This window comes from Artibeus jamaicensis, unplaced genomic scaffold (assembly GCF_021234435.1).
Source record: "Artibeus jamaicensis isolate MK-2021 breed Jamaican fruit bat unplaced genomic scaffold, CSHL_Jam_final scaffold_847, whole genome shotgun sequence".
Taxonomy (NCBI): Eukaryota; Metazoa; Chordata; class Mammalia; order Chiroptera; family Phyllostomidae; genus Artibeus; species Artibeus jamaicensis.
This window is the reverse complement of record NW_026522057.1, coordinates 28,663,637-28,690,916: the sequence shown is the minus strand read 5'-3', so window position 1 is coordinate 28,690,916 and position 27,280 is coordinate 28,663,637. Positions and strand designations below refer to the sequence as shown.

Sequence of the window (27,280 nt, the reverse complement as noted above, 5' to 3'; positions counted from 1 at the left end):
TGTCTGCTGCCTGGCTGTTTGCTTACTCAGCTCCCAGCGCTTCCAGATTGGACCTGCTGCCCCTGACTCCAAGGGCAGCTCCTCTTAAACTGCCCCCACCAGCCCACCCTCCATCCCACTCTTTTCCTGGCAAGACCTCGGAAATCCTTAGCTTAGCAAAGCCTTTCTGCAGAGGCCCCCCCTAAATTATGTGGCTTTCTCCCCGTCATGGCACAGATGGTCCCCATATTTATTTTAGCTGCTGTTCAGGCCCAACCCTGGGAGTGGGGACCGGGGCTAAGCTCAGGAGAGGCAGTCACAGGCAGAAACTCTGGCCCTTTTTTTCCCCTTTCTTGATTTGAAATTTTCCGGGAGCAACTTTTTTCCTTTTAATACACTCTCAGGCCGGAAAGGATATGGCATCCGCTCTCAACCCACATTCTTAGGCCCAAACAGAAACACTGAACGGCCGCTGCAGTCAGTGCTGCAGTGGAAAGAGGCACAGGCGTCTGCCGGGCGTCCTGTCTCCCGCAGGTGCGCCGAGCCCCTCATCCCCTCGTGCCTAATTCAGGCCAGTGTTTCTGCCATTTCTCTGCAGCACTGAAATAATCTCCTGGATCAAAACGGCCTACGTATGTAATGAAATGACACCAGTTCATGTTCTCAAAAATATTTAATGATACAAAATAATGTTGAATGGAAAAAGCCAGCAGAAAACCACATATACAGCAGAACACTGATGTAAAAAACACAATTTACAAAAATACCAGACGAGAAATCAGGCCATTAAGCGGTCACCAGGCGGCAGCGGGCTTCAGGGTCATTTCCTACACGTGTGGACGGGTAACACCAGTTCGAAAGCACTGCCTGGAGGATGAGGGTGATCTCCCGGGGACAGGCCACCAGCGGGAGCCGAAGAACTCACTTCTCTGTGGCTCTGGAGCTGGAAGGCCAGTTTTAAGGTGCGCTTGCCCAGAGGTGGGGCAGGTAAGATGGTTTCTGATCCCAACATTGAGTTTCTGCTCTGTCCCCATGCGACGGTGAACATTTCTGTCTGGGTCCCTGCCTTCTGGGAGTCTGCCTTGGGACCAGGACAGGCCACCCACTGAGCCACGCCCTGGAGTATGGCTCGGCCTCAGGCACTGCGCAGGCAGGGGTGGGGAAAGGGCCCAGGTCCCTCACAGCCACCTGCCTTCCGAGGTCCAGACGGGATCTGACCTCAGAGCTCAAACCCCAGAGCCTACTGTCTCATTCACTCCACTGCCGAGTGGGAATCTTTTAAAAAAGAAGCCTACCAATGAAACAATTAAAAAAAAAATTCGCCATCTGGTACAAAGGAACCCTGTAGCCACGTCGCTTGGTCCCCACACTGTCTGCCAGGCAGACAGCCGAGTATTAGGCAGGGTAGGCAGTCACCCACCAAAGGACTCAGCCTGCAGCCTGGTCACCCCCACTGTCCCCTCCCACAAGCCACCCAGATCCTGATTTCCCACAAACCACCATCCACAGCAGCTGGAGGCCAGGGCACTGCCCCTCCCCCGTCTCCAATCTTCAGTTTCCAGGCTGGGGTCTCAGCGGGGACGTGGGCGCCCTCCGCCAGACCTAATGGGGACAAGTGGGAACAAATGAACTTTGTTTATAAAATGAGCCCTAGAACTTGAGTCTCATCATTCATTTTCCTATCTCCCTTTTCTGTAAAAGGACCTCTTTAACAGACATGACTTTAAAGAGTCAACGACCCAGGATTTTCACATTCTAAGTCACACGGTTTTTAATTTCTTTACGATAGGCATGTACTGCTTTGGAAATCACACACGAGACTGAAAGTAACTCCAATGCAGACTCACGCCTACCCGACCTGAACCACACAGACTGCAGAGAGAACAAGCTGAACCCGTCAACGAGGATCACCAACTCGACATCCCAGGTCTATGGCACCTGCTGCTGGTCTCACCAGCACTCCTGGAGCTGGCCAGAGCCCCAACTCCAGGACCTCTGAATCCCCTGAGAAAGGCCTACACAGGCTTGGGGCCCCGCTCTGGAGGGTCTGGCCCTCTGACTGCGGCTGACGGCTCCCTCTAGTGGCGATGTCTGTCTTCTTTCCAGATGGCCCTGGAAGCAAGAGGTCATCCTTAACCCCCAGCAGGAGGTGAGGCTAAAGGCAAGCCTGGACTTAAAGGAAAGGCAATTGACAGAGCAGCACTTTCATTCTGGGATTCGCTGCCAATAGCCTACAGTGACTATTATGATGAAGACGCAAGGAACTGGGGAAGGAGCAAAGAGTGGATGGCAGGAGATTGTTTCGAAGTTCTCTGCAAGGCCAAGACAGAAAACATGTACAAGGTAAACTTAAATATAAAAAAGAGGCAACTTTGAAGTCAGACTGAATGGTCTGTAGAATACCGTCAGCCTGGAGTGACCAGGGCTCCCAGGCGGACGTCGGGCCGTAGAGGCAATGGTGATCAATGATTCCCACGGACCCAGATGTTAAAACCTGCACATGCTGATAACCTCCTTCGGCGTGATCTGCTGAGAGCTGAAATTCAGAACACCCTGAGATGCCTCAGGGGCATCTCACCGCCCGCCGTGCTCCTCCTTGCTCAGCACCCCCACTCCAACCCCGGAGGGCGAGGAGCCGTGAGCTTCAGGACAAAACACTCATTGGTGCAGAGCTATGCGCGTGTGCAAGTTCAGGTCCAGCCAAATGCAGGGCCAGCCCTTCTCCCAGAGCAGCCCTGCCAGGCCTCTTCCAAGACTCCTGGTGGCCAGTCCTGCCCGGGCTGCATCTTTAGTTTCAGGTGAGAAGTCAGCACAAATCTAGTTTCAGAGGCCTGGGGACAGGTTTCCTGGCTTTGAGGGCAATTTCTGCAGCATAAAAACCATCGGACCCACAAAGACAGTGAAGGGCTCTGGGGTCCGAGCTTTCCCATCAGCCCCTGATTAGAGATGAGACACCATCTTCTATGCCTGACCCACAGGGATGGGAGAGAAGCCGGACGGCATCACAGGGTCAGGGGACAGGAACAACCACGGGGGCCGAGACCCACCGCAGGCAGACCTTCCAGTGGGCTCCTGCGCCCGCCAGCCATCACGGGGTGAGGACCGGGGAGCGTCTCCGCAGCCCGGCGTGCCTGGATCCTGCTGCCCAGCCTGCCTTCCTCCTGGTGCGTTCCTGTGGGCCCCGTCTGTCTACTTTTGTCCAGATTCCAACAACCAGGTCCTGGAAGAACTTTCTGAGGAATCGACTGTATTCTTTGTTTCAGCGGCGTCCAACCTTTTCCTCACCGCCCATCCCTCCAGAGAGTAAAACATCACGCAGGGTGAGCCATACAGCAGACCAGGGCAAAACTGGGTCACGTCGCTTTAAGAAGGGACTTCGACGACTATAAACTTCCAGGAGTTACGCAGGAAACACCGTGACGTGACGGCGCCTGTCGCAACGGCACAAGCCCGGCAGTCTGCAGGTGTCGGGCTGGAGACAGAGTCAAGCTTTCCTCCCCGATTCGAAACATCAGTCCGACTTCCGACGGGGTCTAGTTTTTGAGTGTTGTTTCTCTTTACCGGTTTCCTCGGTTTCTCTTGCTCCGATTTCTCCGGAGGCGCCAGGAAGTCTGAGGTTGTAATCTGTCGTGATGTAGGGTATTGCTCCCTCGAGGCCACGCTGAAACGGAAACACAGAGAGGACGTGGAAACACGCCCCGTCCACGCCCCGCCCCCACCGAGGACGTGGTAAAGGCGAGTCTGGGTGCGGGCCCTTCGAGAGAGTGGCTCAAGCACGATGGTGACCGCCCTCTCCAGCCGTTCCACCCGCCAAACACACCAGGCCGCACGAGGGGGTAGGTGTGGCGTTTCCCTCTGAGAAAGGCAGGTCCCCGCAGTGGCCTGTGCCGTGACCCTCGCCCCGACTCTGGGCCCTCTCTTCCTCGCCCACACCCACCTGGCTCTTGAAGATGCACTGCGGGATGGAGATGGCTCCGACCAGCAGACAGTTCACGTTCCGGAGCTCCTCCGGGGGCAGGGGAGTGAGGATGTGGTACAGCCTCTTCCCCACATCGACCCCCCTACAAATCCCTGGAAGACAACAGGACACAGGAAAATTGCCCTTTCTGCAAGAAAGCAAACCTCCCGCCACTCCTAACTGAAGAGCAGCTTTTAAAGTAAGAGCTTCGATTTCAACTGGGGTTTGCTTTGAAAATGCAAGGCAGCAGGAGACGGAGCATGTGACTATCAGAAGACTCGTGCGCCTGTCCTTGATCAGCCGCGAGGCACCGTGCTGGCCGTGGAGCCAAAGCCCAGGCTGTCTCACCCACGGCCCCACAGCGAAGGCAGTCAGTCCACTGGGGACACAGAGCTGCCTCGGCCTCTCCCACCGCCAATTCCTTCCTTATGGTCTGTACAAAGCGACACAACTTCTGCTGAAACTCTTGGGAAGTCCAGTATTGTATAAATCAGAAATGTGTAATTGCTTAACGACTTTGCTCAGTTTGGGTCACCCTTCCAGAAACATTCACTGATGGTTATTGACATCATGAGCCAAGGGACGGTCACCCGAGGTGGGCGTGGTGCTGTGAGGCCCGGCCAGACTTGGACCTGCGCTATGGAAATGCCGGGACGTCAGGACGGGCCACCACCGTGTGTGCTCAGACCACTTCCAGGTGTGGCGTCCAGGCAGGAAGCATCTCCAGTGTCCAGTGCAGAATGATGGTGCTCACACCGGCACACGAGAGGGAAGAGTGGACGTTCAGGAGAGAGAAGCTACCTGGCCTGCTAGTGGGTCGGGCGTGTGGAACAAAGAAGGCAGGGGTTGCCAGGGAGGACCCAGGGTCTGGCCCGAACATCAGTGTGAATTTTTGAAGGGCCCTTTGAAGGACCCAAGGGAGCAGGAAGCAGTATGGGGTGGCAGGTGGGATGGGGTGAGAAGATTCAGGGAGAACCTCCGGTGTACGGACCCGTCGGGACTTCGGTTCTGGACCTATGTCCCAGATGCCCGAGAGCCGCCCAAGCAAAGAGGTGCACAGGGCACATGGACCTGGGGCAGGGGCCTGGCCGGGCTGGAGCGATGCTACGGGGAGTGGGCAGGACACTGGACTCAGAGCCCCAGTGGTGGGGCAGGTGGCCTGGAGAACACATGTCCAGTGAGGAGGCTGTGGCCGGGCCCTCGGGAACCCTAGACTGAAGGGAGCTGGCAGGAGAAGCAGGGGGCTCTCGGGCCACTCCAGGAGACGCAGCCCTGAGGCCCAGGCCAGACGCCCACAGCTGGGGAAGTGAGTCGGCTGCAGCAGGTCTGCAGGCAGGTTTCACTCACCAAACCCCAAGCAATCGCAGACTGGAGTCTGGGCAAGCAGGATGGGCCCGTCTGCGTACCCCCTGACGTCATCCAGGATCTTGCAAAGAGCAACCCAGCTGGCATTGACGGCGTAGAGCACGTGGGTGGGTGCGACGTCAGAGTGGATGATCCGCAGGGCGACGGCGCTGAAAGGGACCTGGAAAACCAAAGTACGTCTCCCTCTACTAAGTCCTTTTCTGGTTAAATTTTTTGGGGTGACACTGGCTAATCCAACTACAGAGATTCAAGTGTACAGCTAGTTCCACGATACGCAACCTGTGAACTGCACCGTGTTCACCGCCCCAAGTCGAACCTCCCGTCACATGTACGACCCCCTTCATCCTTTACCAGCCTCTGCCTGCTTTAGTTCCAGCCAGCTCTCCAAGGTACGTCTGCCAAACTGCTCCAAAAAGTATCAGAAGTGAATGGAAACACCCACCAGCGTTCACTTAGAATTTACTGCTTTAACGCAAAGAACTTAAGAAATTTATGCCACGTTCTTGCGTACCACTGACTTGCTAAAAATCTAAACTTCATGCCTGGAACTTTCTTGGCTGAAGAGACACAAAGACACAAGTCTGTAGATATCCTAGAGGAGTTAGAGTCGAGCGAGACTGAAGACGCCTGAAGTCTCCAGCACAACAAAACCAAAATCTGCCCTGGCAGGTGTAGCTCAGTGCATTGAGCCCCAGCCTGTGAACCAAAGGGTCGCTAGTTCGATTCCCAGTCAGGGCACATGGCTGGGTTGCAGGCCAGTTCCCAGCAGGGGACGCACCAGAGGCAACCACACATTGATATTTCTCTTCCTCTCTCCTACCCCTCCCCTCTAAAGATAAATAAAATCTTAAAAAAAAAAAGTCAAATCCTTTCATGAGACAGCCACCATCCCTCCCTAAGTAACACATCGAATTAAGAGCAATGGATCCCGCTCCCGGAGCAGAAGTTAAATAACCACCATTAACATGTAACTTTCTGGGCAATTTCGAATGCTGAAAGGAGGAAAGTATTTTGCTACACATATTATTTACGTGTTGCAAACACATCTGAAATAACGAAAGGCAGTTTACATTACTGGCAGGTGAGTCCCAACTCCAGTTACACAGCAGCTCCATATGAGCAAAACTCCAGCGAGCGAACCGCCTCGGACTCTCCGGTGGGGACAAGCGAAGCCCACAGCCAGCCCCGCCCTCAGGCTCGGGTGGCCCGCTGAGGTCCCGGCCCACTGCTGTGGCCTGCGGGGCCTCGGGCCTGTCTCATCCACCTGACGGGGCCCAGTCCTCTATGCTGGAAGCTGGGGACACACTAGCATTACCCTCAGGGTGCCACGTGGTCACCAAGCCATGTCTCATCAGGAGCTGAGCGGAGTCTACAGCCACACCACCCTGAACTCGCCCCATCTCGTCTGATTTCGGAAGCTAAGCAGGGTTGGGCCTGATTAGTACTTGGATGGCAAGAGCTGAGCGGAGCACCTGGCCCCAGTGCGGGCTGCATACCAGATGGGCCGCACAGCACCGGGGGGCGCTCTGGGCTCCCCAGTACAGACCACGTGTTCACTGCATCCCACGGGCCGGCTGACTCAGTGTCCCTGGCCTTGGTCCTATCATCCGTAAAATGGGTGTTATACCAGGGCTGTTGTGAGTAAAGGAGCCAACTTAGGCCTTGGCTGGTATAACTCAGTGGATTGAGTGCCAGCCTATTAACCGAAAGGCTACCGGTTCAATTCCCAGTCAGGGCACATTCCCAGGTTGCGAGCCAGGTCCCCAGCTGTGGGTGTGAACCAATCGACATTCTCTCTCTCACATCAATGTTTTTCTCCTTCTCTTTCTCCCTCCCTTCCTCTCGCTCTAAAAATGAGTAAATAAAATCTTTTAAAAAAAGAAAAAAAAAAGAAAAAGGGAGTAAATACCAGCTCAGAACAGAGCACAGCATAGCATAGGGTAAGCACTTAAGAAATGCAACCTGTTCCTATTTTATTCTTCCATCTTCAGAAGCCAAACATTCGGGTGGTTTCTTCCCAGAATAATTCTTAAGAGCTTGAATACCAAGAGATGCAAGCACTCCTGGGCTGGAACCCACTTCTAACGATAACACAGCATGAAAGGCTTTGTCACTGCGATGGGGCGTTGGGGGCAGGCGCTACGCCACTGTGAGCACCCGCTGATTCCGCCCGCCTCTCTACCGGGCCGGCACTGCCTTCTGCCCCACAGACGGTGACCAAGCCCCACATAGCTCGGAGGCAGGGTGTTGGAACCAGATGGCCTGGGTTTAGTCCTGGGCCCCTCTGGGGCAGGCAGAGCACTCTTAACCAGCCTCAGACCAGAGCTGTGCCTGGCACAGCCCAGCAGTTAGGAGCACGGGCCCTGGAGCCGACTGTCCAGGTCTGACGCAGGCTCTGCCACGTCCTGCCAAAAGGGGACAGTCACCGAACCCACGCTGTCGGCAGGTTCTGAGGGTTCAATGAGAGAAGGGTTACGGAGTGGTTAGGAGAGCACCAGGCACACAGGAAGCCATAGAAGTGTCCACCAAATAAACAAAACAAAGCTGACCGCTGCCCAAGTTCAGGCCCTACCTGATAGGGGGTCAGGCCATGGAGGGGATGAAGCGGCCTCGGCACTGGCTTCTGCAGCTGGCCGAGGTAACCTAACACCGCCAAGTCCCGAAGAACTCGGTTATGCGACTCTCTGGAAAGGAATCACGAGGAGGTAAGTAGAGATTGCGCCCCTCGGGTCCCCACCCCGCGACTCGGAAACAGAGTCATTACACAGATGACACTTACACCTCAGTTTGTGCACGCCCCACCCCTCTGCAAACCCGATGGCCAAACAGGAAGCGCAAAGACTGGCCCAGCCAAAGCTCCGGCAGCCAGAGCTGGAGCCAACCTGGCTGTTTCCACTGGGAAACCACCGCTGTCCTCCGCACAGAGACGGCCGTGCTGGAGACCTGGGCCGTTCCAGAGGACGTACCGCGTTTGCAGAGCAGAGGACAGAGGCCGCTCCGGCCGCGGTGGCCTGCTCACCTGTTTCTTGGAGTTTTTCTGAACACGAAGTCCGACTGGACACATATCAGCTTGTGTCCAGGAAAGACAACCGGACTCTCCTTTTCTTCGTCACCAAACTCCAAACTCTCTGCAAACTCGGCCAGGAAGAACCCTCTGTTTCTGCATTTGGACTTGCTCCTTGTGTACAAGCCGTCCACGCCGTCCACGTAGTCAGGGGTGAGGCTGGGCATGGGCTTGCACCGGACGGAGCTGAACTGGACGACGTGGCTGGGGGACAGCAGTCGGATCAGGTCCACGAGCAGCGAGAGCCCTTGATCTGAGAGGCAGCAGAGGACAGCAGCGGTTAGTGCGCCAACGCTGCACCACCTGCTCGCAGACGGCTGGGACGCTTACTCTGAGACAACGAAATGATCGGCCAGCCTGGCTGGTGTGGCTCAGTGGATAGAGCATGGGCCTGCGAACCAAAGGATTGCAGTTCGATTCCCAGTCAGGGCACATGCCTGGGTTGCAGGCCAGTTCCCAGCAGGGGATGCACCAGAGGCAACCACAATTGATGTTTCTCTCCCTCTCTCCTTCCCTTCCCCTCTAAAGATAAATTAAATCGTAGAAATGATCGGCCAGGAGAATCTCCTACAAACCGGGCTCCAGCCGCAGTGCCCACAGGCCAACAGCTCCCTCTCAGTCCCACCGCGCATCCTTTCCTGCCTGAGGTGCCGCCATGGGCTTACCTGTCACCCAGCCCATGGTGTTGATGATAAGAGGGGACTCTCGCTTGCAGGAGCTGAACACGTACTTAATCGCCTCTATGTAATGCTCACAGCTGTTCTTACACGCAGCCCTCCCGAAGTACACCATCTTCTGAGGCCTCCTCTGGTGGGTGAAGGGCGGGCCTGAGAAGACAGAGATCAGAGGGGGAACCCAACTATGCAAAAGGCGGCAGGTCAGCCGTGCTCCGTGACAGAGCGTCCCGGGGGATCCGAGACCACTCACCACCAGAAGCAGATGTGCCGCCACGGGCGGAACGCTAAACTTTCAACTTCGTAACAGACGGGCTCCCTTTTAGCTGCACAGTTAGCTCCCGTTATGGCCTGGTGAGGCCATTCATTCACCATTTACCGAGCACCCACCACATGCTGGTCACTTCTGCGAACACAACAAACGTCTCCCTCCTCGTAGGGCTCCCATTCTGGTGGGGGGCGGTTAGTAACAGCAGCGATCACTCGCAGGAATGCAGCACTATGTTCCAGGCGTGCTGCACAGTCTGAGTTTCATTAAAACCCTACCAGGTAGCTGGCACTTTCACAGATGAGGACACTGAGAGGGACTCAAGGTCACACAGCTGGCACATGCCAGCCAGGCTTCAACTAAGGCACCCAGTCACCTCTGGAGCTCACACTCTCTAACGAGACCCCCAGTCTGTTCAGCCCAGGCCACTCTCTGTCTCCTCTGGCTGGAGCCAGGCCAGAACCCTCAGCGGGCAGGTGACCAGGACCGTGTGACAACACAGTTGGCAGGGTGAGGGTCCTGGTCCATGTGGTCGGTGCAGGGCCACCTGAGACAGAGCTGGTGAGACTCCTCGGATGGGCGGGCCACAGCTGCGAGCGGCCTGGGTCATCAAGGGGTGGAACAAATACACAGGGACTGAGCGACTACGTACACATTTTGAGAGCAACCGTAGCCAAAATTCTTGTCATCAGGGAAGAGACCTGTCAATGTGGAAGGGGGACAGCCGACTAGAGACCCGGGTGTCAGAGTAGAACTGGAACAATGGCGTAAACTCAGGGCTCTTAGTAAACGGAAGAGATACAGGTGTGAGTGAGCACACACACGTACACATATGACGCGCAAGGGCGTGAACAGGCATGTATTTCTGGCTCTGCCTGCCAAGGGGCTCTGCCCACCGAGGGGGGCTAGCAGCAACAGCGCCCAGGAGCGCACCCTGGCCCGGTTGGCGTGGACACCGTAGCAGACACACCTCGACCGAGGCAGCAGGACTAACGCCTCCGGGAAGAGAACGACCAGGCGCTGTGTCGAGTGGTGTCCTGGGAACACAGCGCCACTTCCAGATTCAATCATGAGAGACGCTCGGTAACTGTGCCCTTCAAAACTGTGAAGGTCACAAAACGTAAGAAACGCTGGAGGAAGTGTTCCGAACTGAGGGAGACTACGGTCCTGACGATACACTGGGCCTGCTCGGGTGACGGGGCCGAGCCTGAGGGCGGCACTGGAGCAACACGCCTGCTGCCCTGGTCTTGGTGCTGGTGCTGTGACTACGCAGCAGTGTCCTCGTTCTGAGATTTACCTACTGGAATACAAGGGCTTAGCCCTGGCTGGTGCAGCCCAGAGAATTGAGCGCGGGCCTGCGAACCAAAGGATCGCAGTTCAATTCCCAGTTGGGACACATGCCTGGGTTGCAGGCCAGTTCCCAGCAGGGGATGCACAAGAGGCAGCCACACATTGATGTTTCTCTTCTTCCATCTTTCCCTTCCCCTCTAAAGAGAAACAAATTTTTAAAAATCTCTAAAAAAAAAAAAAGTTGCTAAGAAATATTAAGGGCTTAAAAATGGAAAAACACTGAATGGACTGGAGAAAAGGTAAAAAGGGGAAGGCGACGAAGCCAGTCCAAGAGCCAAGCCTAACAATTATTTTTTGATCAAGCTGTTAACATGATGCAAATGTTTTAAGAGTTCCTCTTGACAGTCTATTGAATCTCTAACATACCTAGCGACCTAACACAATGCCATTTGCCTTTTAAAAGTCAACTGAACGAAAAGCACACGATGATCCCGACAGACACAGAGTCCAACATCCTCTCATGTTAAAACCACCCCACAATCTGGGAGAAGAAGCCAACTTCTCGGACCCAGGAAAAACCAGGAAAACACAGCTGACACCATACTTGATGGCGAAAGATCGGACGGCTGCCCTCTACGATCAGGAACAAGGGAAGGATGCTTCCTCGCACTCAACAGTGTACTAGAGGTCCTGGCCGAGCTATTAGACAAGAAAAAAGAAGTAAAAGCCATCAAAATTAAAAAGGAAGAGATAAAACTATCACTATTTACAGGTGACATGATCTTATATATGGAAAATCTCAAAGAATTTGCTGGAAAGCTACTAGAATGAAGGAATTCAGCAAAGTTCCAGAGAATAACATCAACACACCAAAAAATCAATTATGTTTCTATACACCAGCAATGAACAATCTGAGAAAAAATTAGTTAAGGAATTCCATTTATACTAACAGCTAAAATAATTGAATCCTTAGAACTATACCTAACCAAGGGATGAAAGATTTAAACCACAAAATACTATTTAAAGAAATTAAAGCGGACACGAGGAACCAGAACGCGTCCTGGTCGTGGGCAGCGGACAACACCACGCACAGCGGCCACAGGCTCAGCACAGCCCGGACCAGCGTGGTCACAGCCTCTTCCACAGAAACGGACAAGCCGGTTCTCAAACGGAAACAAAACTGCCAGGGCTCCTGAAAGGCCTTTCTTTTTTAATTGTTTTAAATGTTTATTTATTGACTTTGGAGAAAGGAAGGAAGGGAAGGAGTAGAGAGAGACAGAGAAATGTGGATTTGCTGTTCCACCCATTCGTGTGCTCGTTTGTTGATTCTCGTACGTGCCCTGAGGATTGAACCCGCAACCCTGGCGTAGTGGGATGGCGCTCCAGCCACCTGAGCCACCTGGCCAGGCCCAAACAATCCTGGAAAAGCAGCAGGTTGGAGGACTCACATCGCCCAACCTGGAACCTGCTACGGAGCTACAGTAATCGGACAAGTGTGGTGCTGGGGGAAGGACGGACACGGGGGTGGATGGAGCGGAACCGAGCCCAGGGAAAATCTCGCACATCCAGTCAAGGGATTTGCAACAAAGGTGTTCAGACCATTCAATGAGGAGAGGAGTCTTTTCAACAAACACTGACTGGAAAACTGGACGCCCCACGTACAGGAATGAGGTTGGAGTCTTTCTTTATGCTGTACAGAAAAGTTTACTCCAAAGTGGATCAGATCAGAGACGACAGACAAAAACCACAAGTCACTCAGCCAAAGCAGAGGGCAGGACTTGGACCTCCAGCTGTGTCTAGAACCAAAGCATCCCCTGCCCCTCCACAGAACCAAGGAACCCACACAAGACGGGAACTTGACACCAGAACCCTTTCAGAAACAGAGGGTCCGTAGTCCAGGAAGATCTGATGCTGAAGCCCCCTTCCATAAATGACCAAGTTCCCCCAATTAAAGTGTTAATAGAACGCGCCGCACCACTTCTTCCGCATTGCTTGTTCTGGAACTGGCCTGGAAATCTGGACCAGGGAGGCTGGTCCGAGCTTCCTCTCAGGCCTCCCTGTCTGGCTGCCTGACAAGAAAACCGTTCTCCCCGCTGGAAGTGCTGGGAGTTGGGGATCAAAGACCTAATGTTCAAGCTGAAACTTACAGAACCCTTAGAAGAAAATATTACAGAAAATCTTTATGACACTGGATTTGGCAACATCTTGGAGGATATGTCAACAATAGGATAAGCAATAAAGGAAAAAAAGATAAATTGACTTCATAAAAATTAATAGTTTGTGCATCAAAGGATGTCAATTAAAAGAAAAGACAACCTATAGAATAAGAAAAAATATTAGCAAATCATATCTGATAAAGAATTAATATCCAGAATATATAAAGAACTCCTAAAACTCAATAAAGACAACCCGGCTCAAAGATGGGCAAAAGACTTGAATAGACACTTCTCCAAAACAGACCTACAAATGGCCAGTGAGCGTGCAAAAAGGTGTATAACATCATTAGTCACTAGAGAAATGCAAATGAAAAGCACAATGAAACAGAACTTTGCATCGAAACAGACGGCTAAGGTCGAAGTAACCAGCTCAGCCGAACGCTGGAACCCCACTCGCCGCTGATGGAAGTAAAATGGTGCGGTCGCTGTGAAGAACTGGCGGTTTCTCTAGAGTTAGACACGGAACTACCAAACCACCCGGCAAACCCAATCCAAAAGGAGCGAAAAAGCAGGGGCTTGAACAGATTCGTAGACACCAGTGTTCGGGGCAGCACCGCTCAAAACAGCTACAAAGGAGACACAAGCCAAGGGCCCAACGGCAGCTGAACGGATACACAAAATGTGACATACACATACCACGGAATAACACTCAGCCATTAAGCTTTGACACGGGCTACGTTATGCTGAGGACAAGTACGGAAGGGTTTCGTTTCCAGGAGGTACCCAGTCCAGGCAACTGCACAGGGACAGAAAGTAGGGCAGAGGTTCCTAGGGGCTGAGGGAGGAAGGGACGGGGAGTCCTGTGTTGACGCAGGTCCCCCTTGTTTCGGCGTCACTTTCTGTGGTTTCAGCTGCCTGCAGCCAACCACGGTCTGCAAATATCTAATGAAAAATTCCAGATCTAAACGACTCACAAGTTTTTTTTAAATAAAGAATGTGGCATGTTTTTTAAAAGACTTTTTTAAAATTTTTATTTATTTATCTTCAGAGGGAAGGAGAGAGGAGAGAAATGTCAATGTGTGGTTGCCTCCTGTGCGCCCCCTGCTGGGAACTGGCCTGAAGTCTAGGCACGTGCCCTGACTGGGAATCAAACCTCAGTTCTTTGGTTCACAGGCCTAGGCTCAATCCATTGAGCCTCACCAGCCAGGGCAATTCACAAGTTTAAAGGGCACACTGTCCTGAGTGGCGTGGTGAAATGTCGCCCCACCCCATTAATCGTCCCTTTGTGTCCAGCACATCCGCACCACACAGGACACCTACCCGCTGGGCACTTAGTTTTCAAATTGGCCGCCAAGTACCGCAGTGCCTGTGTCCAGCCAGCCCTTATTTGAGTCCGAAGCACAGGAGTAATGCTGCTGGTGATGGTCGCGCCTAAGAGAAGCTGCGGACTTCACCACGTGCAGGTGTGCACAGGAGGGAACAGGGCGGCCCTCAGTTCTGGCGCTGCCCGCGGTCTCGGGCACATACTGGGGGACGGAGTGTGTGCCTTGCAGACAAGAGCGCTGCACGGCATCTCGGATCAGGGTGACGACCAAGTTTTAGGTACAAAACTTAACCACTCTTATGGTTACACAATGCTGTGAACGTATTTAACGCCACTACATTGTAAACTGCACGTGCGTGGATGGTTAAAATAGTATTAGGTTATGTATATTTTCCCGTAAAAAAAAAATGTGAAGTTCTGGTTTGGATTTTGAACCAGAAAAAAGAGATTAGCGGGATAACTGGTTAATTTTGAATAAAATCTATAGCTTAGGCGTGGCTGGTGTGGCTCAGTGAACCGAAAGGTCACCGGTTCAATTCCTAGTCAGGGCACATGGCTGGCCAGGTCCCCAGATGAGGGCATGAGAGAAGCAACCTATCAATGTATCTCTCACATATCGATGTTCCCCTTCCTCTCTAAAAATTTTTAAAAATCTATAGCTTAGTTAATAGTATCGTACCATTATTAATTTCCCAGTTAGATCACTGTGGAGGGCTAAATAAGACGTAAGTGTTAAAGGAAGGTGTGCTTCCGATTTACACATGACGAAGGGAACTGCAGCTCCAGTTACTAAGACGGAGCCCTGGACGGCGTCACAGCTCGTCTTCCAACGTCTGGAGGCCGGGTAACCGTTTCGGAGGGCCATGGGCTCGGCAGGGGGCCGTTCACATCTATTTTTTATACTTTCATTTTTTTTTTTAGTTTTTTGTTAAATGTCATTACTCTCGTGCTTTGTAACACCATGGCATTTAAAGAATACGTAATACGTACCTAGAACCGGTTCTGTAATGTTAAGTAAAGAAATGCACCCCGGCGGAGTAAATTCTGTCTGTCCCAGGTCACATTCCAAATAGTCCACGCAGGGGATACTAAAAACGTAAAAGAAAAACCTCAGCTCGCTTCGCCACGTCAAAAGCATACAACAGACCTTAAAGGTTTGTGTGGTGCAGTCATAAGCCACCCTAGGCAGGCTCTTCGGTGGAATGCTCAGTCCATATTAAAAAAAAGGCATAAACAGAACATGTGCTGGGGTCACAGTGTCCGCTCATAATATGGTACAACTTCGTCTTTCCTCAAACTTGACCTTTAAAAGACAGCACAGCACTGGCTGGGGTGGCTCCATGCGGACTGAGTGCCAGCCTGAGAACCAAAAGGTCACCAGTTCAATCCCGGTCAGGGCACATGCCTGGTTTGTGGGCCAGGTCCCCAAGTTGGGGGCATGAGAGAGGCAACAGATCAATGTATCTCTTGCACACTGATGTTTCTCTCCCTCTCCTTCTCCCTTCCCTCCCCTCTCTAAAAATAAATAAAATCTTTAGAAACATAAAAATAAAAACAGCAGCAAAATGTATGCCTATTCTGAATCTCTGGACATGGACAAACACAGATTCTGACAGCGAGTGGCTCCCACGAGCTCAAGGACAGGCACGGCCAGTGCACCCTGAGACACCGTCCCCTCCCTCAGGGACGCAGTAAAACAGTGGATGCCATCACTCAGATGCGCAGCCTGGTCCAAAGTCGTAAATACTCTCTGCCCAAAGTCAGGAGGCATTCCCGTGTAGATTCTTAAATGAAAACTACTCTGTGCCCCGAATCTGGCAATAGGTGAACACAAGAAAAACACTCTTACCTATTTAACAACTGGTTAATCAGGTATCTATTAAATGTCGACTTTCCAACGTCCTGCGATCCACACACCAGAATCACGGGGCAGCCATCTACTTCCTCTGGAGGTGAGACAAACATCGAGCCCAGAATGAGCACCAGCTTTAGGACTCCGACCACACACGGGAATCATCTGAGGCTCTGGTGGAAAATACTCGAATCCATCAACGTGCCACTCACCACAAGAGACGTTAACTAACTCTTCCAGGGCTGCAAGGACACTCTCGGTTAAACGAAGGCCGGCTTTCTTCTTCTCCCTTCTAATGCCAACAGACCTCAGGGCGAAGTACTCGGTGTTAATCTGGAAGGTGGGACTCTGAAATCAACAATGTAAGTGTTTAGGAAAGGTGAAAACAAATGCATCTTTCTTTCCTTCAGTTCTGAATTAATACGCCTCATACGGTTGTGAGCCGCAAAAGGTAAAGTTGACCTCACCCCCCGTTTCCTGAACCTCCCAAGCCAGCCCTTCGGTAAGTAAGGCCTGTCGCCTCTCTTCCTAGTCACCTCATGTCTGTTTTCATGGTTGATGCTACTTCCTGTGCGGGACACTCCTGAGAAAAAGAAACTGTGTGGAAATTTAAAAGTGAGCACCAAAAGAAAAATGCAACAGAAGAGCGGTCACAGAGCAGGCGGGTGATCTGGAAGAGAGTCGAGGCGATACCCCAAACAAAGCGACAGGACAAAGAACTATGCAGCAGGGTCCATGAAGTCCAATGGCGCTCCAGCAGAAGCGCCAGGAAACCGTGGAGAGCGGCCTGAGAAATGGAGGAGCCTCGTCCCAGCAGAAGCAGGTGGGGCTTGGGCAGGACAAGGCCACTGGACAGGGCAAGGCCACGTGCGGAAGAGGACTGAGGAAGGGACCCCTCCAGGACCACAACTCATCAGTCCCAAGGACAAAGTCATCATAAAAGGAATGAGATGTGCCTGGCATTAGGACGTCCTGCGGCAGCTCCAGAATCTAGAAAACAATGGAGCAGGCCCTCCCTTCCCAGGTCAACGCCCACGCTTTCTCGGGCTCCTGGAGCCGGTTCTCGGGGGTGCCTCAGGCTCCCCCCTTTCTAACTACATCAGCTCCCCTGCTGTCATTATCTCCCCCGGAGGCCTTGGAACCCTCTTCTGCTGAAAGCTCCATCCATTTCCAACCTCTCTCCAACTCCAGCCTCCACATCTAAGGGGCATCGCAAAGTCGACACATCTACAGCCCCTCCTGCAGCTGCCCCATCTCCGTGAATGGCAACTCCAAGCACCCAGGTGTTCAGCCCGAAAAGCCTAGTTAGTCCTTGATTCTTCCTCGTACCTCACCATCCAGTCTGTCCAATAATCCTACGGGTCAGATTCAATTTATTGTCTCATGGGAGGCAATTATAGTAACAACTTGACTTTAGGAAATTAATAACACGGCCAGCAGAATATATAGGTGAGAAAATAGATGAGAAAAAGCAGAAATGCACTGAAATTACTCATCAGTTTAGAAAAAATTACACTATCTCAAGTTAATAAACCAAGACACAAAGAAAACCATTTACAGAAATGCCAAAAGCCGTTCCCTCAACTAGTTTGAAATGACGGCTTTTGCTGGGAAATGAAACTAGCAGGGGAGGGGAACATTTCTCAGGAAATACCTTCCTATACAGATTCCTTTGACTGTGCACATGTATGACAACCTGCACGACCTACAGCACAACCAGGCAGACTGACTTCGAGAGGAACACCCTACACAGTCGTTTAACGTGACTGTTTTGGTGAAAGTAATCGGTAAAACGCTGAATGAAAACTGGTTTACCTCTTGCAGGAAAACGTAAGAGAGCCCTGGATGGCTGGTTATGAAGTTCACGGTGGAGGTTTTCAGCCTTTCTAACATCACAATGGAGCACAGAGGGGAGAAATTCTTCATCAGCCAACATCTGTCATCTGTAGAGAGAAGATTCAACCGCCTCACTTTTCAGTGGAACAGCAATTCCACTGAACTCGGTGCCCTGTTCGACTACCACTTCCTGGGCTAAACTGCAAACTCTTTGAGGGCAGGAGTTATGTTTGAGTCTTTTTCAGGAGGCCACACTGTATAACGGGAACACACCTGGGCTGAGAAGTCAATCCAGGTTTGCCACCTACTAGCTGTGTGGCCTTGGGCAACTCTTCTCATCTGTAAAATGGTGAAAACAAGAGTTTCACTCTCAGGACCCTGGTGAGGGCTTATAGAGACAGCAGAGTTGCAATGCTAGGCCACCCAGTACAGGACTAAGAGTTTTTAGCCTCGTCACAGTACACCCTCAGTAGATCACCCAGTTCTTCTCCTTACCCCGCTTAAGATGCGCTCTGAGCAAGGTTCGGGCTTCCCTTTTCATCTCCTTCTTGCTTTTCTCCGGCATCGAGTAGTGAGCCGCATTGATAGCGAGGCGAGAGTGGGTGTAGGTGGAGAAGACATCTTGGGAAGGCTGGCCTTGGCCAATGGTAAAACCCAACACCTGCACCTGGCCATAAAGGCAAGTCACACGACAGATGCCACTAAAGGTAAAACCCTGGGGGGGGGGGGGCGGGGGAGGAAGAAAGAAAAAATAACATTACAGACTCTGTTACCAATAGCTGAAATTTTCTGAGACCTTAATTACTATTCACATATCAAAACGTGGCACATTTCTAAACAACAATACATTGTAGTAGGTGACTATCAGGCACGTGATGTTTTGGACCTAAGATCATACCCACCGGCAGCTACCGATACAGCTGGTGAATACGGACACATAGAAATCAAGGGGGTCCCATGAACCCTGCTCTGCTGTCCTCCTGGTTCTTGCCTTCAAAAGGCGCACTGCCTGCCAAGTCTCCACGTTGGTGGATTTTTTCACTTTCCTCCTGCATTGGAGGGAGACCTCCCACACTAGAATCCAAATGAAGAGTGGGAGGGGGGGCTATAACCAGGCTTCGTGGGTTCGGATCCTGGTTCTACCTCTACTGAGTTCCTTTTGGCAAGTTACCTAAGCTAAACCTCAGTTCCTTCCTCGTAAACTCATAGTAATAGCGGTAATGACCCCATGTGAGCTGGGCGTATTGAATGGGTTCATACACCCAAAACACTTAACACGCAGAGACTGGCATGAGTACGCACCATTAAAGTCCCTTTACCATTAAAGTCTCTTTCTGCGCTGAAGGTCTAGATAAGCCTCGGCAGAGACCTTCTTATCCTCTGCTCAGCACCGCCGCCAGGAGGAAGGGAGGCGGGAGAACCGCAGAGGGGACACCGCCTTCTCCCAGCATGCGACCCCCGGGGCTGCGTCCTGGCTCTCTCCTGGCGCGACTCACCTGATCCCGCGGCAGCAGCAGCAACGCGCGGCCAGGACCGGCGGGCCGCAGAGGGGGGATTGGGAGCGGCGCGGGGGCACTCGGGGCGGGTTCCTCGTCCGAAGCCCCGCTGAGAGCCGGGCTAGGGGCCCGGCTGGGGGCTGCAGTCTTGGGCCTCCGGGCCGCCGCCGCGCGCGACACCAGGCAGGTGCCGGCCCGCCAGTCCGCGCCGGTCTCCTGGGCCTGCAGCAGCCGCCGCCGCAGGCGCCTCCGGCCGCACCAGCGCAGGAGCCGGAGCCGGAGCCGGCGGCGGGGCCGACGGCTGAGGATGAGCTGGGGCCGGGTCTTGCGGGCTCGCGCCCACGTGGAACGAAAGGGACCCCTCTTCTGCATCAGCGACGAATCCGCCATGCTGGGCGCCGGCGCGGGCGGCCCCGGAAGCTCGCGAGATCTCGTCGCTCCGCCCCTCGGCCGGTCAGACGGCCGGAAGGTGAGGCCTGGGAGTCGCGGGCGCCTCGGGCGCCGGGGGCGCTGACTGCTGACCGTTCTGGAAGCGCACCGGAGACGCGGCTGTGCCCTCCAAGGCTCCCGCGGGCCTGCGGGGCCCCTGAGGTTGGCGTTTTGGCGACCACCGACCCGGCGATTTCACATTGTGGCCTGCCTTTACATTATGCAAAAGCCCACCCGGGCGCCTGCAGAGTGACAGCCAGGTCCACAACCCCGAGTCCCGGGCCACCTCTCCGGAAATCCATCCAACTGGGATAATTTTTTTCCTGGAAAAAAAAAAAAAAGTTCTAGGACAGGCGGTTTAAACAAATCCCAGCTATTTGCATACTCTCGGTTTGCATGCATTTGTCTTTGGGTTGAAGGGGACAACCCTGGATAACAAGGCAAAAACCTCGGAAGTTCCCTGTCAGAAAACTGAGGACTCAAAGACTTGTTTCATTTTATAAACTGAGGCCCATGTGAAAGGTTCTAAAACTGGCAGTGAGGCAGGAAATACTCAGGAAGGAGGAAACGCTGGAGGTGCCTCAGGGCTCAGATAAAGGACATTGATACAGGACAGAAACCCTGTCCTAAGACCTGTCCTTCCCGCTTTCTGGAAATGCGCTGAATCATGGAGTGCACCTGCGCAGAAGATCCTACTGACCCCTGCTTCATTATAATAATATTATAATAAATTAACATTGTGGGACCCCCCTTCCCGGTTAGCCAATCAAGGAAAATCATGAGAGACCATATGCGCAGTAGCTTTAAAGTAATGTACATGCGCAATAAAATTCTGCTAAAACTAGCTAAAACCTAGCTAGAAAATATCCGCCCTGTAAGAATAGAATCCCTCCAGCCCCTGAGGTCAATCTCTGCTGGGAGTTGGCCTGCTCCCACATTCTGCGGAGTGTACTATCACTTAATAAATCTGCTCTCTCTTTTTCTGCTGTAAACTCTCTGTGTGCTTGGTTCAAGTCTTTGTCCCCAATTGCCAAGAACCTGGGTACTTGTGCCCACCTGTGACAGCGGCTCTAGATAACAACCCTCCATACTCTGTCCCTCAGGGTCCCCAGAGACTGTGTGTCCCTGCCTCCCTCTGCACCCACCCCAGTCTCCCAAAATGTAAGGGTTCCCTGCCTGAGCCAGGTGAGGCGCAAGGGCTGGACTGGAAGCCACAGGATCCAGAGGAGCCAGTGAGCACTGCCAGGTTTGTATCACCCAGCCCAGTTCCTGACCACCAGCTGGAAGCCAAAGGAGAGAGCCTGGTGTCAGCAACACCTGGGTTCCAGTCCCATCCGTGTCTGTCTCGGCCGACCTGTTCGGAGGTCAAGGCTCTGCTGTGCGGGCCCAGGACTGTCTGGCCAGCATGTCATTGGGGTGGCTCACCTGGCTGTCCTACAGCTTCCCCTTTCCTGCTACTGGGCTTTCAGCTGCCCACACCCCCATCCCCACCCCCACGCCACACTTCAGCCTCCTGGAGTGCAGGCATGTCCTCTCTCCACATTGATTGTCTCCAGGACAGGCACAGACCCATAGTGACCCTCTGTGACAGGGCAGCGAAGGCTCAGCAGAACTGCCACTTCGTGGAATCCGTGCCTCCAGGGTCCTCTCCTGCCCTCCTCAGGAGGACCTTGCCGGTCTTGTCTCTGGGGTGCCCACTTGAACTCCCTCCAGTCCTCCCCTGCCTGGGCCTTCCCAGGCACTCTGGCCAGCTTCCACTCTGTAATTCATTTTGTCCTGATTATTAAAATGTTTTGTGTTACAGCTCCCTTCCAGTTACTTCCTGGCTTTGTGACGTAACTAGACAGCAAGGACTAAAGCAAGTGTAGCCTCTCCACTTTGCCATCTCCTCCCCACTTCTCCCCACTTCCAGACTCCTTGCTCTCCCAGATGACAAGTGGGGTTCTCCTTGGGGAGGGAAGTAGAGAGATGCTTCAGGAGCTTAGCGAACCTAAACTGGGTTGGTGCCTTCATTAAGTCCACAGCCCAGGCAGAGGCAAACAGGTGCTTTTCTGGTAACAACATAGTTGCTTACAGTCTGTGCAAGTCACAGATGTGGGGGGCTGGGGGGTGCTACCAGTGCTTGGCAGCAGGATGCCCTAAACATGAAGCACCCCCCACAGCTGGCCCAGGAGGAAGGTTCTGGCTCATGAGGACTGGTCCAAAGAGCTGCAGGTAGAGCCAGGGAAGAGAAGAAGATTTAGGGTGGGGAGAAACATAAAAACTGGCTTGGGATGACGAGAGGGCTGTCAGGGGCAGGAGGCACTGCGCTTCCTCCAAGTGACTTAAGGGCAGGAGTGACAGAAATGACGGAAGGCCCTTCGGAAAATCAGAGAGACTGCAAAGCAGACCAGGCTGGCACACTCTTCGGGCAGGACTGAGTCACATTCCCAGGGCGCCCCTGTTGGGGTCCAGCCAGCAGTTTCCCAAATAGGCCACGAGAAGCAAGGCCCCCGTGGCATGCGAGGGTGTGCTGGTGAGAAGCACGTGGTAAGCAGTGTGGGGCGGGCATGGTGGTTAATGTCAAGTGTCAGCCAGGCTGGGGTGTGGTGCCCAGCTGTTTGATCCAACAGCCATAGACATTGCTGTGAAGGTATTTCTGTAACGAGGTTAACATTTAAATCAGTAGACCGAGTAAAGTTGAAGACTGTAAGAGAAAAGACTAAAGTCCCCGAAAAAGGAAGGAATTCAGCCTTTGTACTCAAGATACAACATCAACTTTATGGGAATTTCCAGCCTTCCCTGCAGACTTTGGACTTGCTAGCCCCCGCAATCATGTGAGCCAATTCTGTAAGATAACCCTCTCTCTACATCCTATTGGTTCTGTTTTTCTGGAGAAGCCTGGTGAATACAGCAGGTTTCTCTGATACATACCTTTGCGAGCCTTACTTTTAATTGACTTTTTCCATTACCATTTAGTCCTTTTGTACCTCTCTCCCTGCTTTTTTTTAGTTTATTAATTTTGGAGTGAGAGAGGAAGGGAGAGAGAGAGAAACATCAGTTCATTGTTCCACTTATTCATGCAGTCATTGCTTGATTCTTCTACAGAACCTCACTGGGACTGGAAACCACAACCTTGGTATATTGGGACAGTGCTCTAACCAACTGAGCTATGGGCCAGGACCATGAGCCTTTCAATGCTAACATGCTTTTCCAGGTGGGGCCTGGTATGTGCATTTCTCCAGGTTGTCCTCCACCTCTCCGAAGGCCTGTTTTCAGGACTGCGGGTATGTGACGAAGCCCACAGGAGGTCATGGTTGTAGGGGCTGGACAGATAACCTCAGAGATTCCTTTGTCTCCCAGGCCCGGACACTTCCCAACCCTTGCCCTGGCTTTCGCCTCAGACCCAGCAGCCTCAGCAGCCATGGCTGCCACTTTTTCTGGGCCATGCACTTTTGTTGTTGAGGAGATAAACATCTCCGGGCCTGCTGTCCTGTGTCACTCTGGGATGTGAGCTGTACGATGTGTGTGCTCTGAGTCAGCTGATGTGTATGCCACTCTGAGCATGCGCTCCCTGCTGGGGACACCCCACAGCAGGATCCAAGGAAACCCTTCTCACTCTTCCCCCACAGCTGTGGTTGTGGCTGGGTCCGACCCCCAACCCCATGCTGCCGCTACTGCAGCCCTGCCGAGCCCCTCCTGGTGCCCCCGGTGAGCAGGAGCCCCAGCAGTTTGCCCGTCTCCCCTTCTGAAGTCCAGCGTGTGCTGGGCAGGTGCGCAGTCTGGCCCCTAATCTCCTGGGTGGCCGCAGCTCCTCAGTCACGTCGCAGAGGTCCCTGGCCCTGGGGATCCCTGGCCCAGTGTTCGTCTTCTGTAAGGGTTGCTTCCCCATCTTCCTGGGAAAACCCGTTCTCCTTGGAAACTTCTGCCCCCGTGGTTAGCTGTTGCCATGGCCTTGGCTTTTACCTTCTAAACTCTACCAGGTTCGTCCGTCTTCCCCGTCACCATCACCACGGCTTTAACTCACACCACCAGCCTCCCTCCTCTGACGACTCCGTCAGCCTCCTAGGGGTTCTCCCTGACTTGGTCTTGAGCCTTTTCTAACTTGTTCTTCCCTGAACGCAGGGACACATTCCTGAAACTCAAGTCTGAACATGTCACTCCTCCGCCTAAACCCTAGAGGCTCGCCATGACCACAGCTGAGGCCCCCGCCCTGCCTGGACACACCTACTCATGCTCTCCTTCTTCCTGGAATCTGACCTCCTGCCAGCCCAGTGGACGCTCCTATAGGGCCCCGAACAGACTACCCAGTTTCACTCTCTGGACAGGTTTTTTGCTCCCTCTGCTTAGCAGGCGTGACCCCTCCCCTCTGTCTACCAGGCAGAGTCCCACTCCCGTCCCAAAAGCCTCCCCTGAGGCCTGCCCCCTTTTCCATATATAACTTGTCAGCCTCATGTGTCAAGCAGTGCTATCTTTGAGAAACAGGGCGGGGACCTGTCTCCATCCTGTGTCTCCACACCAAGCACAGGACACTAAGAGGCCCTCAGTCAAGTGTGGGGCCACAGAACTTGCTGGACCTAACCCCTACAGATCAGGTATGAGGCCACAGGCATGAGGATGACTGGGAGGTGGCAGCACCCTCTTTTCTGTGCATCGTTCTCAGTTACATGCACCAGGTGGAGATCATGGTGCTGCTGTTACAGAGTTTTGAGTGGGTGTGTATGTGTATCTCACTGGTGAGCAGCGACAGTAACTGCGGGCAGCTGGGGGGTGCAGGTGCTAGAGGGCTGAGACACCAGAGGGGTATCTGCCTCACCTTCAAGGCCATTGTGTCCTTCTCTGCCCGGCCAGGCAGCCAGAGGATGCAGAGCACGATCCTCTGCCTGGCCTGAATGAGGACCACCATCATGGTCATTTTCTTCAGTAGGCAGCTAGACAGACTGTTCTCTGAGTCTGTGGTGCTGGCCACCCTGAGAGCCAAAGTGGGGATCGCCCCAGAAAACTGGGCCATTCCACGCACATCAAGGTGTCTGGGATCAGGAGCACCTGCACGATGCTGGGTGTGGCCCTCTGGCTGAGGCTTGTCCCCGACCTGAAGGGATTTGACAGACAACAGGGCCCAGAAGGCATGTCCCAGGGGCTCCTGGGGAAGCCCCAACCAGTGTTGCAGAGAGTGCTGGGCTTTCATGGCACCGAAGATGCCCATGCCTTGAGCATTCTCTGTGAGCTCCACCCACAACTTATACCGGACAACTTGTATGTCCCGGTAGCTCATGGCCTCCACCAGCTCCTGGGCTGTGCCTGTAAAGCTCGCTCCAGAGACTGAGTCTATCCCTGGCAGGTAAAGCTTTCCAGCTCCTGGCACCCATATCAGGGTGCTTTCCTGAGGAAAGCAGGGGCCACTCCTTGGCCAGCCTAGGTGCTGGGGGTGGGGGACCAAGGCAACCAAGTAGAAAGCTGATCCCTTCTCTTAGGGTTTTCTTCCCTAAACCTTGGCCCCATTTTAAGCCCTGGAATCAGGGCTAGAAATACCTGTGAAAGGTCCTTTGTTAGAAGCCTCCCCTCAATCAGGAGGCTGGTTGAGGGTCGGTGGGCACCCTAGGATGGGAGGGGGCTCTCGGAAAGGGTTCAGAACTTCCAGGCGGGCTGAAGCTGCCAGACAGGACCCAGCAAAGCCCCAGAAACTTGCTCCCTGAGCTATCAGGGTCTGGGAAGGTCAAGGAGGGTCAAGGAGGTACATACAGTCTGTGTCATCATGTCACGCCACCATCACTTTCTACTTCAGCTTCTGGAGCAGACCCGCAAGGTGGACTTCCCTCTGCATGAGGACACTGTGACACTTAATGACAATGTCCTTAAATTGTCATTGCACAATCCCCTCTGCAGCCACGACATAACTGCCCTGGACTGGAGTGGCCCCAGGTGGATCTTCACAAGGTCACTGACTCCTCCATGTGGCTTCCAGTCTGGCTGGACATAAATAAGACCAAACCCAGCCCTGGCTGCTGTGGATCAGTGGATTGAGCACTGGACTGTGAACCAACAGGTCCCTGGTTCAATCCCAGTCAGGGCACATGCCTGGGTTGCAGGCCAGGTTCCCAGTGAGCAGCACACTAGAAGCAACCACACACTGATATTTCTCTCCCTCTCTTTCCCCCCTCCCTTCCCCTCTCTAAAAATAAATAAATAAAATATTTAGGAAAAAAAAAAAGACCAAACCCAGTGGCATGGAAAGGACAGCCAGCTAATGAGGACGTGTACTCACAAGTGATTGCCTTAGGGGTGGCCCTGGGCCTGGGGGCCATACTGACACAGCTCATGTGGGCAGGAGGGGCTCCCAGGTCCCAGGCCGCCATAGCTGTACCGGCCCTGCCAGGGAAACTGCACAGGCTACGAGAAAGATGCCCAGTTACTGTTGGTTCATACAAACAAGGGTCTTGCCCTGTGAGTGAGTCAGGGGTGTGGATGCACAGATTCTGTTTTCCATTCCACGTATGAGTTGGGATCCTCCGTGCCGTTACAGAACAACTGGGGCTTCTCGCAGGTGTCTATGTCTTTGTGCTCCAAAGACTGTCTTGAAGGGGGCCAGTGAGTGATTGTGGGCTTGCATGGCTATTGCTTTGAGCGTATGCCCTGCGAAGCCGGGATCTTCCTCAACAAGAGCGGTGGGAGCCCAAGTGAACGGGCGAATGACTTACACAGCAGGTGAAGGGACATCCCTGGGGTGACACGCGTGCACACCTGACCCCAGAACCAGGGCTCCAGTCACTTTGCTCCCAGGTGGATATAGTTTGGAGGACATCGGCCCAGACCATTCTGATCAAGCAAAAAGAAACAACCAGTTGAAAGCTTCAGGCCAACCTCGCCCTTTCTTTATTAGACAGCTTCCAACCAACTGCCACAGATGCAGTCTTATTTTAAATTTAACTTCTTTATCCAAATGGACATAACTATGTTCTCATATTACCTTCCCAGGCTATACCTCTGTTGTCCATGCCAATAGACAGCTAGATACTAGATTCAAGACACTAGACAGCTAGTACCTTGAAACAAAACCTGGCCGGAATGCATACACTAGCATGTCTGCAGCAGAACAAGAAGAACATAAGCCACCCAGAGATGTAAGGCCAAGGTCAGAGAGCAGATTGAGGTAACTAGGGCTCAGCTCAGAGCTGGATTCCAGGGGCCACATGATTTCCTTCTACTAGCCCTGTGGGAATGCGTCTCTTCTGTCCTCCAGAGTCAATTCGGAGAAAACACAGAGTGGGAGCTCAAAAAGGTGGATTTACTCAGTTCAAATGCTGGGAGAGAGGTGCAAATGGCTTCTTTGGGGCTGCGTGCTCCCATTCATCACAGTTTCATTGGCCTGTGAGCAGAGCTATTAGGGTAAGGCCCTTCCTAGGGACCTCTCAGTTTCTCATTCTTGGCTTGGGAAATGTGAGCACACGGGAGAGCCCAGTCCTGACTCCCGGCTATCAATAAAGAGATGACCTGTACGTCTTGGTTGCGCTTCCCGACTGGGCGAGGGTGGAACACTACCTCTTCAACCCTGAAAGGATGGCGGCGAACAAACCACGAACCTCAGCGAGGAGCCGGAGGAGAACGAGGGT

At 53.1% G+C, this 27,280-nt stretch overlaps 2 protein-coding genes across 2 annotated transcripts; one reads left to right on the top strand and one right to left on the bottom strand.

Annotated features, from left to right (window-relative positions):
* Window positions 1-637: 637 nt before the first annotated feature.
* NOL9 (nucleolar protein 9) lies at window positions 638-19,692 on the bottom strand. Its single transcript, XM_037154249.2, has 12 exons — window positions 19,263-19,692; window positions 18,262-18,481; window positions 17,746-17,873; window positions 16,143-16,278; window positions 15,928-16,024; window positions 15,069-15,166; window positions 9,032-9,193; window positions 8,322-8,619; window positions 7,875-7,986; window positions 5,285-5,462; window positions 3,917-4,050; window positions 638-3,640 (listed from the first exon to the last, which is right to left on the bottom strand). The coding sequence occupies exons 1-12, from the start codon at window positions 19,650-19,652 to the stop codon at window positions 3,491-3,493; spliced, it is 2,103 nt and encodes a 700-aa protein (XP_037010144.2). The 5' UTR covers window positions 19,653-19,692; the 3' UTR covers window positions 638-3,490.
* Window positions 19,651-26,379, top strand: TAS1R1 (taste 1 receptor member 1). Its single transcript, XM_053660149.1, is given in 12 exon segments — window positions 19,651-19,731; window positions 21,161-21,322; window positions 23,147-23,194; window positions 23,197-23,381; window positions 24,334-24,677; window positions 24,680-24,776; window positions 24,778-24,928; window positions 24,931-25,011; window positions 25,456-25,605; window positions 25,608-25,677; window positions 25,883-25,907; window positions 26,208-26,379. Coding segments are annotated over 12 exon segments (1,566 nt in total).
* The last annotated feature ends 901 nt before the right edge of the window (window positions 26,380-27,280 follow it).

Bases quoted from the DNA above. Each gene is read 5' to 3' on its own strand.
- NOL9 (XM_037154249.2), bottom strand. From the start codon at position 19,652: ATGGCGGATTCGTCGCTGATGCAGAAGAGGGGTCCCTTTCGTTCCACG. The intron at 18,482-19,262 runs GTGAGTCGCGCC...CCCCCCCCCCAG, and splicing joins TGCTGCTGCCGCGGGATCAG to GGTTTTACCTTTAGTGGCAT. The intron at 17,874-18,261 runs GTAAGGAGAAGA...TTCTCTCTACAG, and splicing joins CAGAGCGCATCTTAAGCGGG to ATGACAGATGTTGGCTGATG.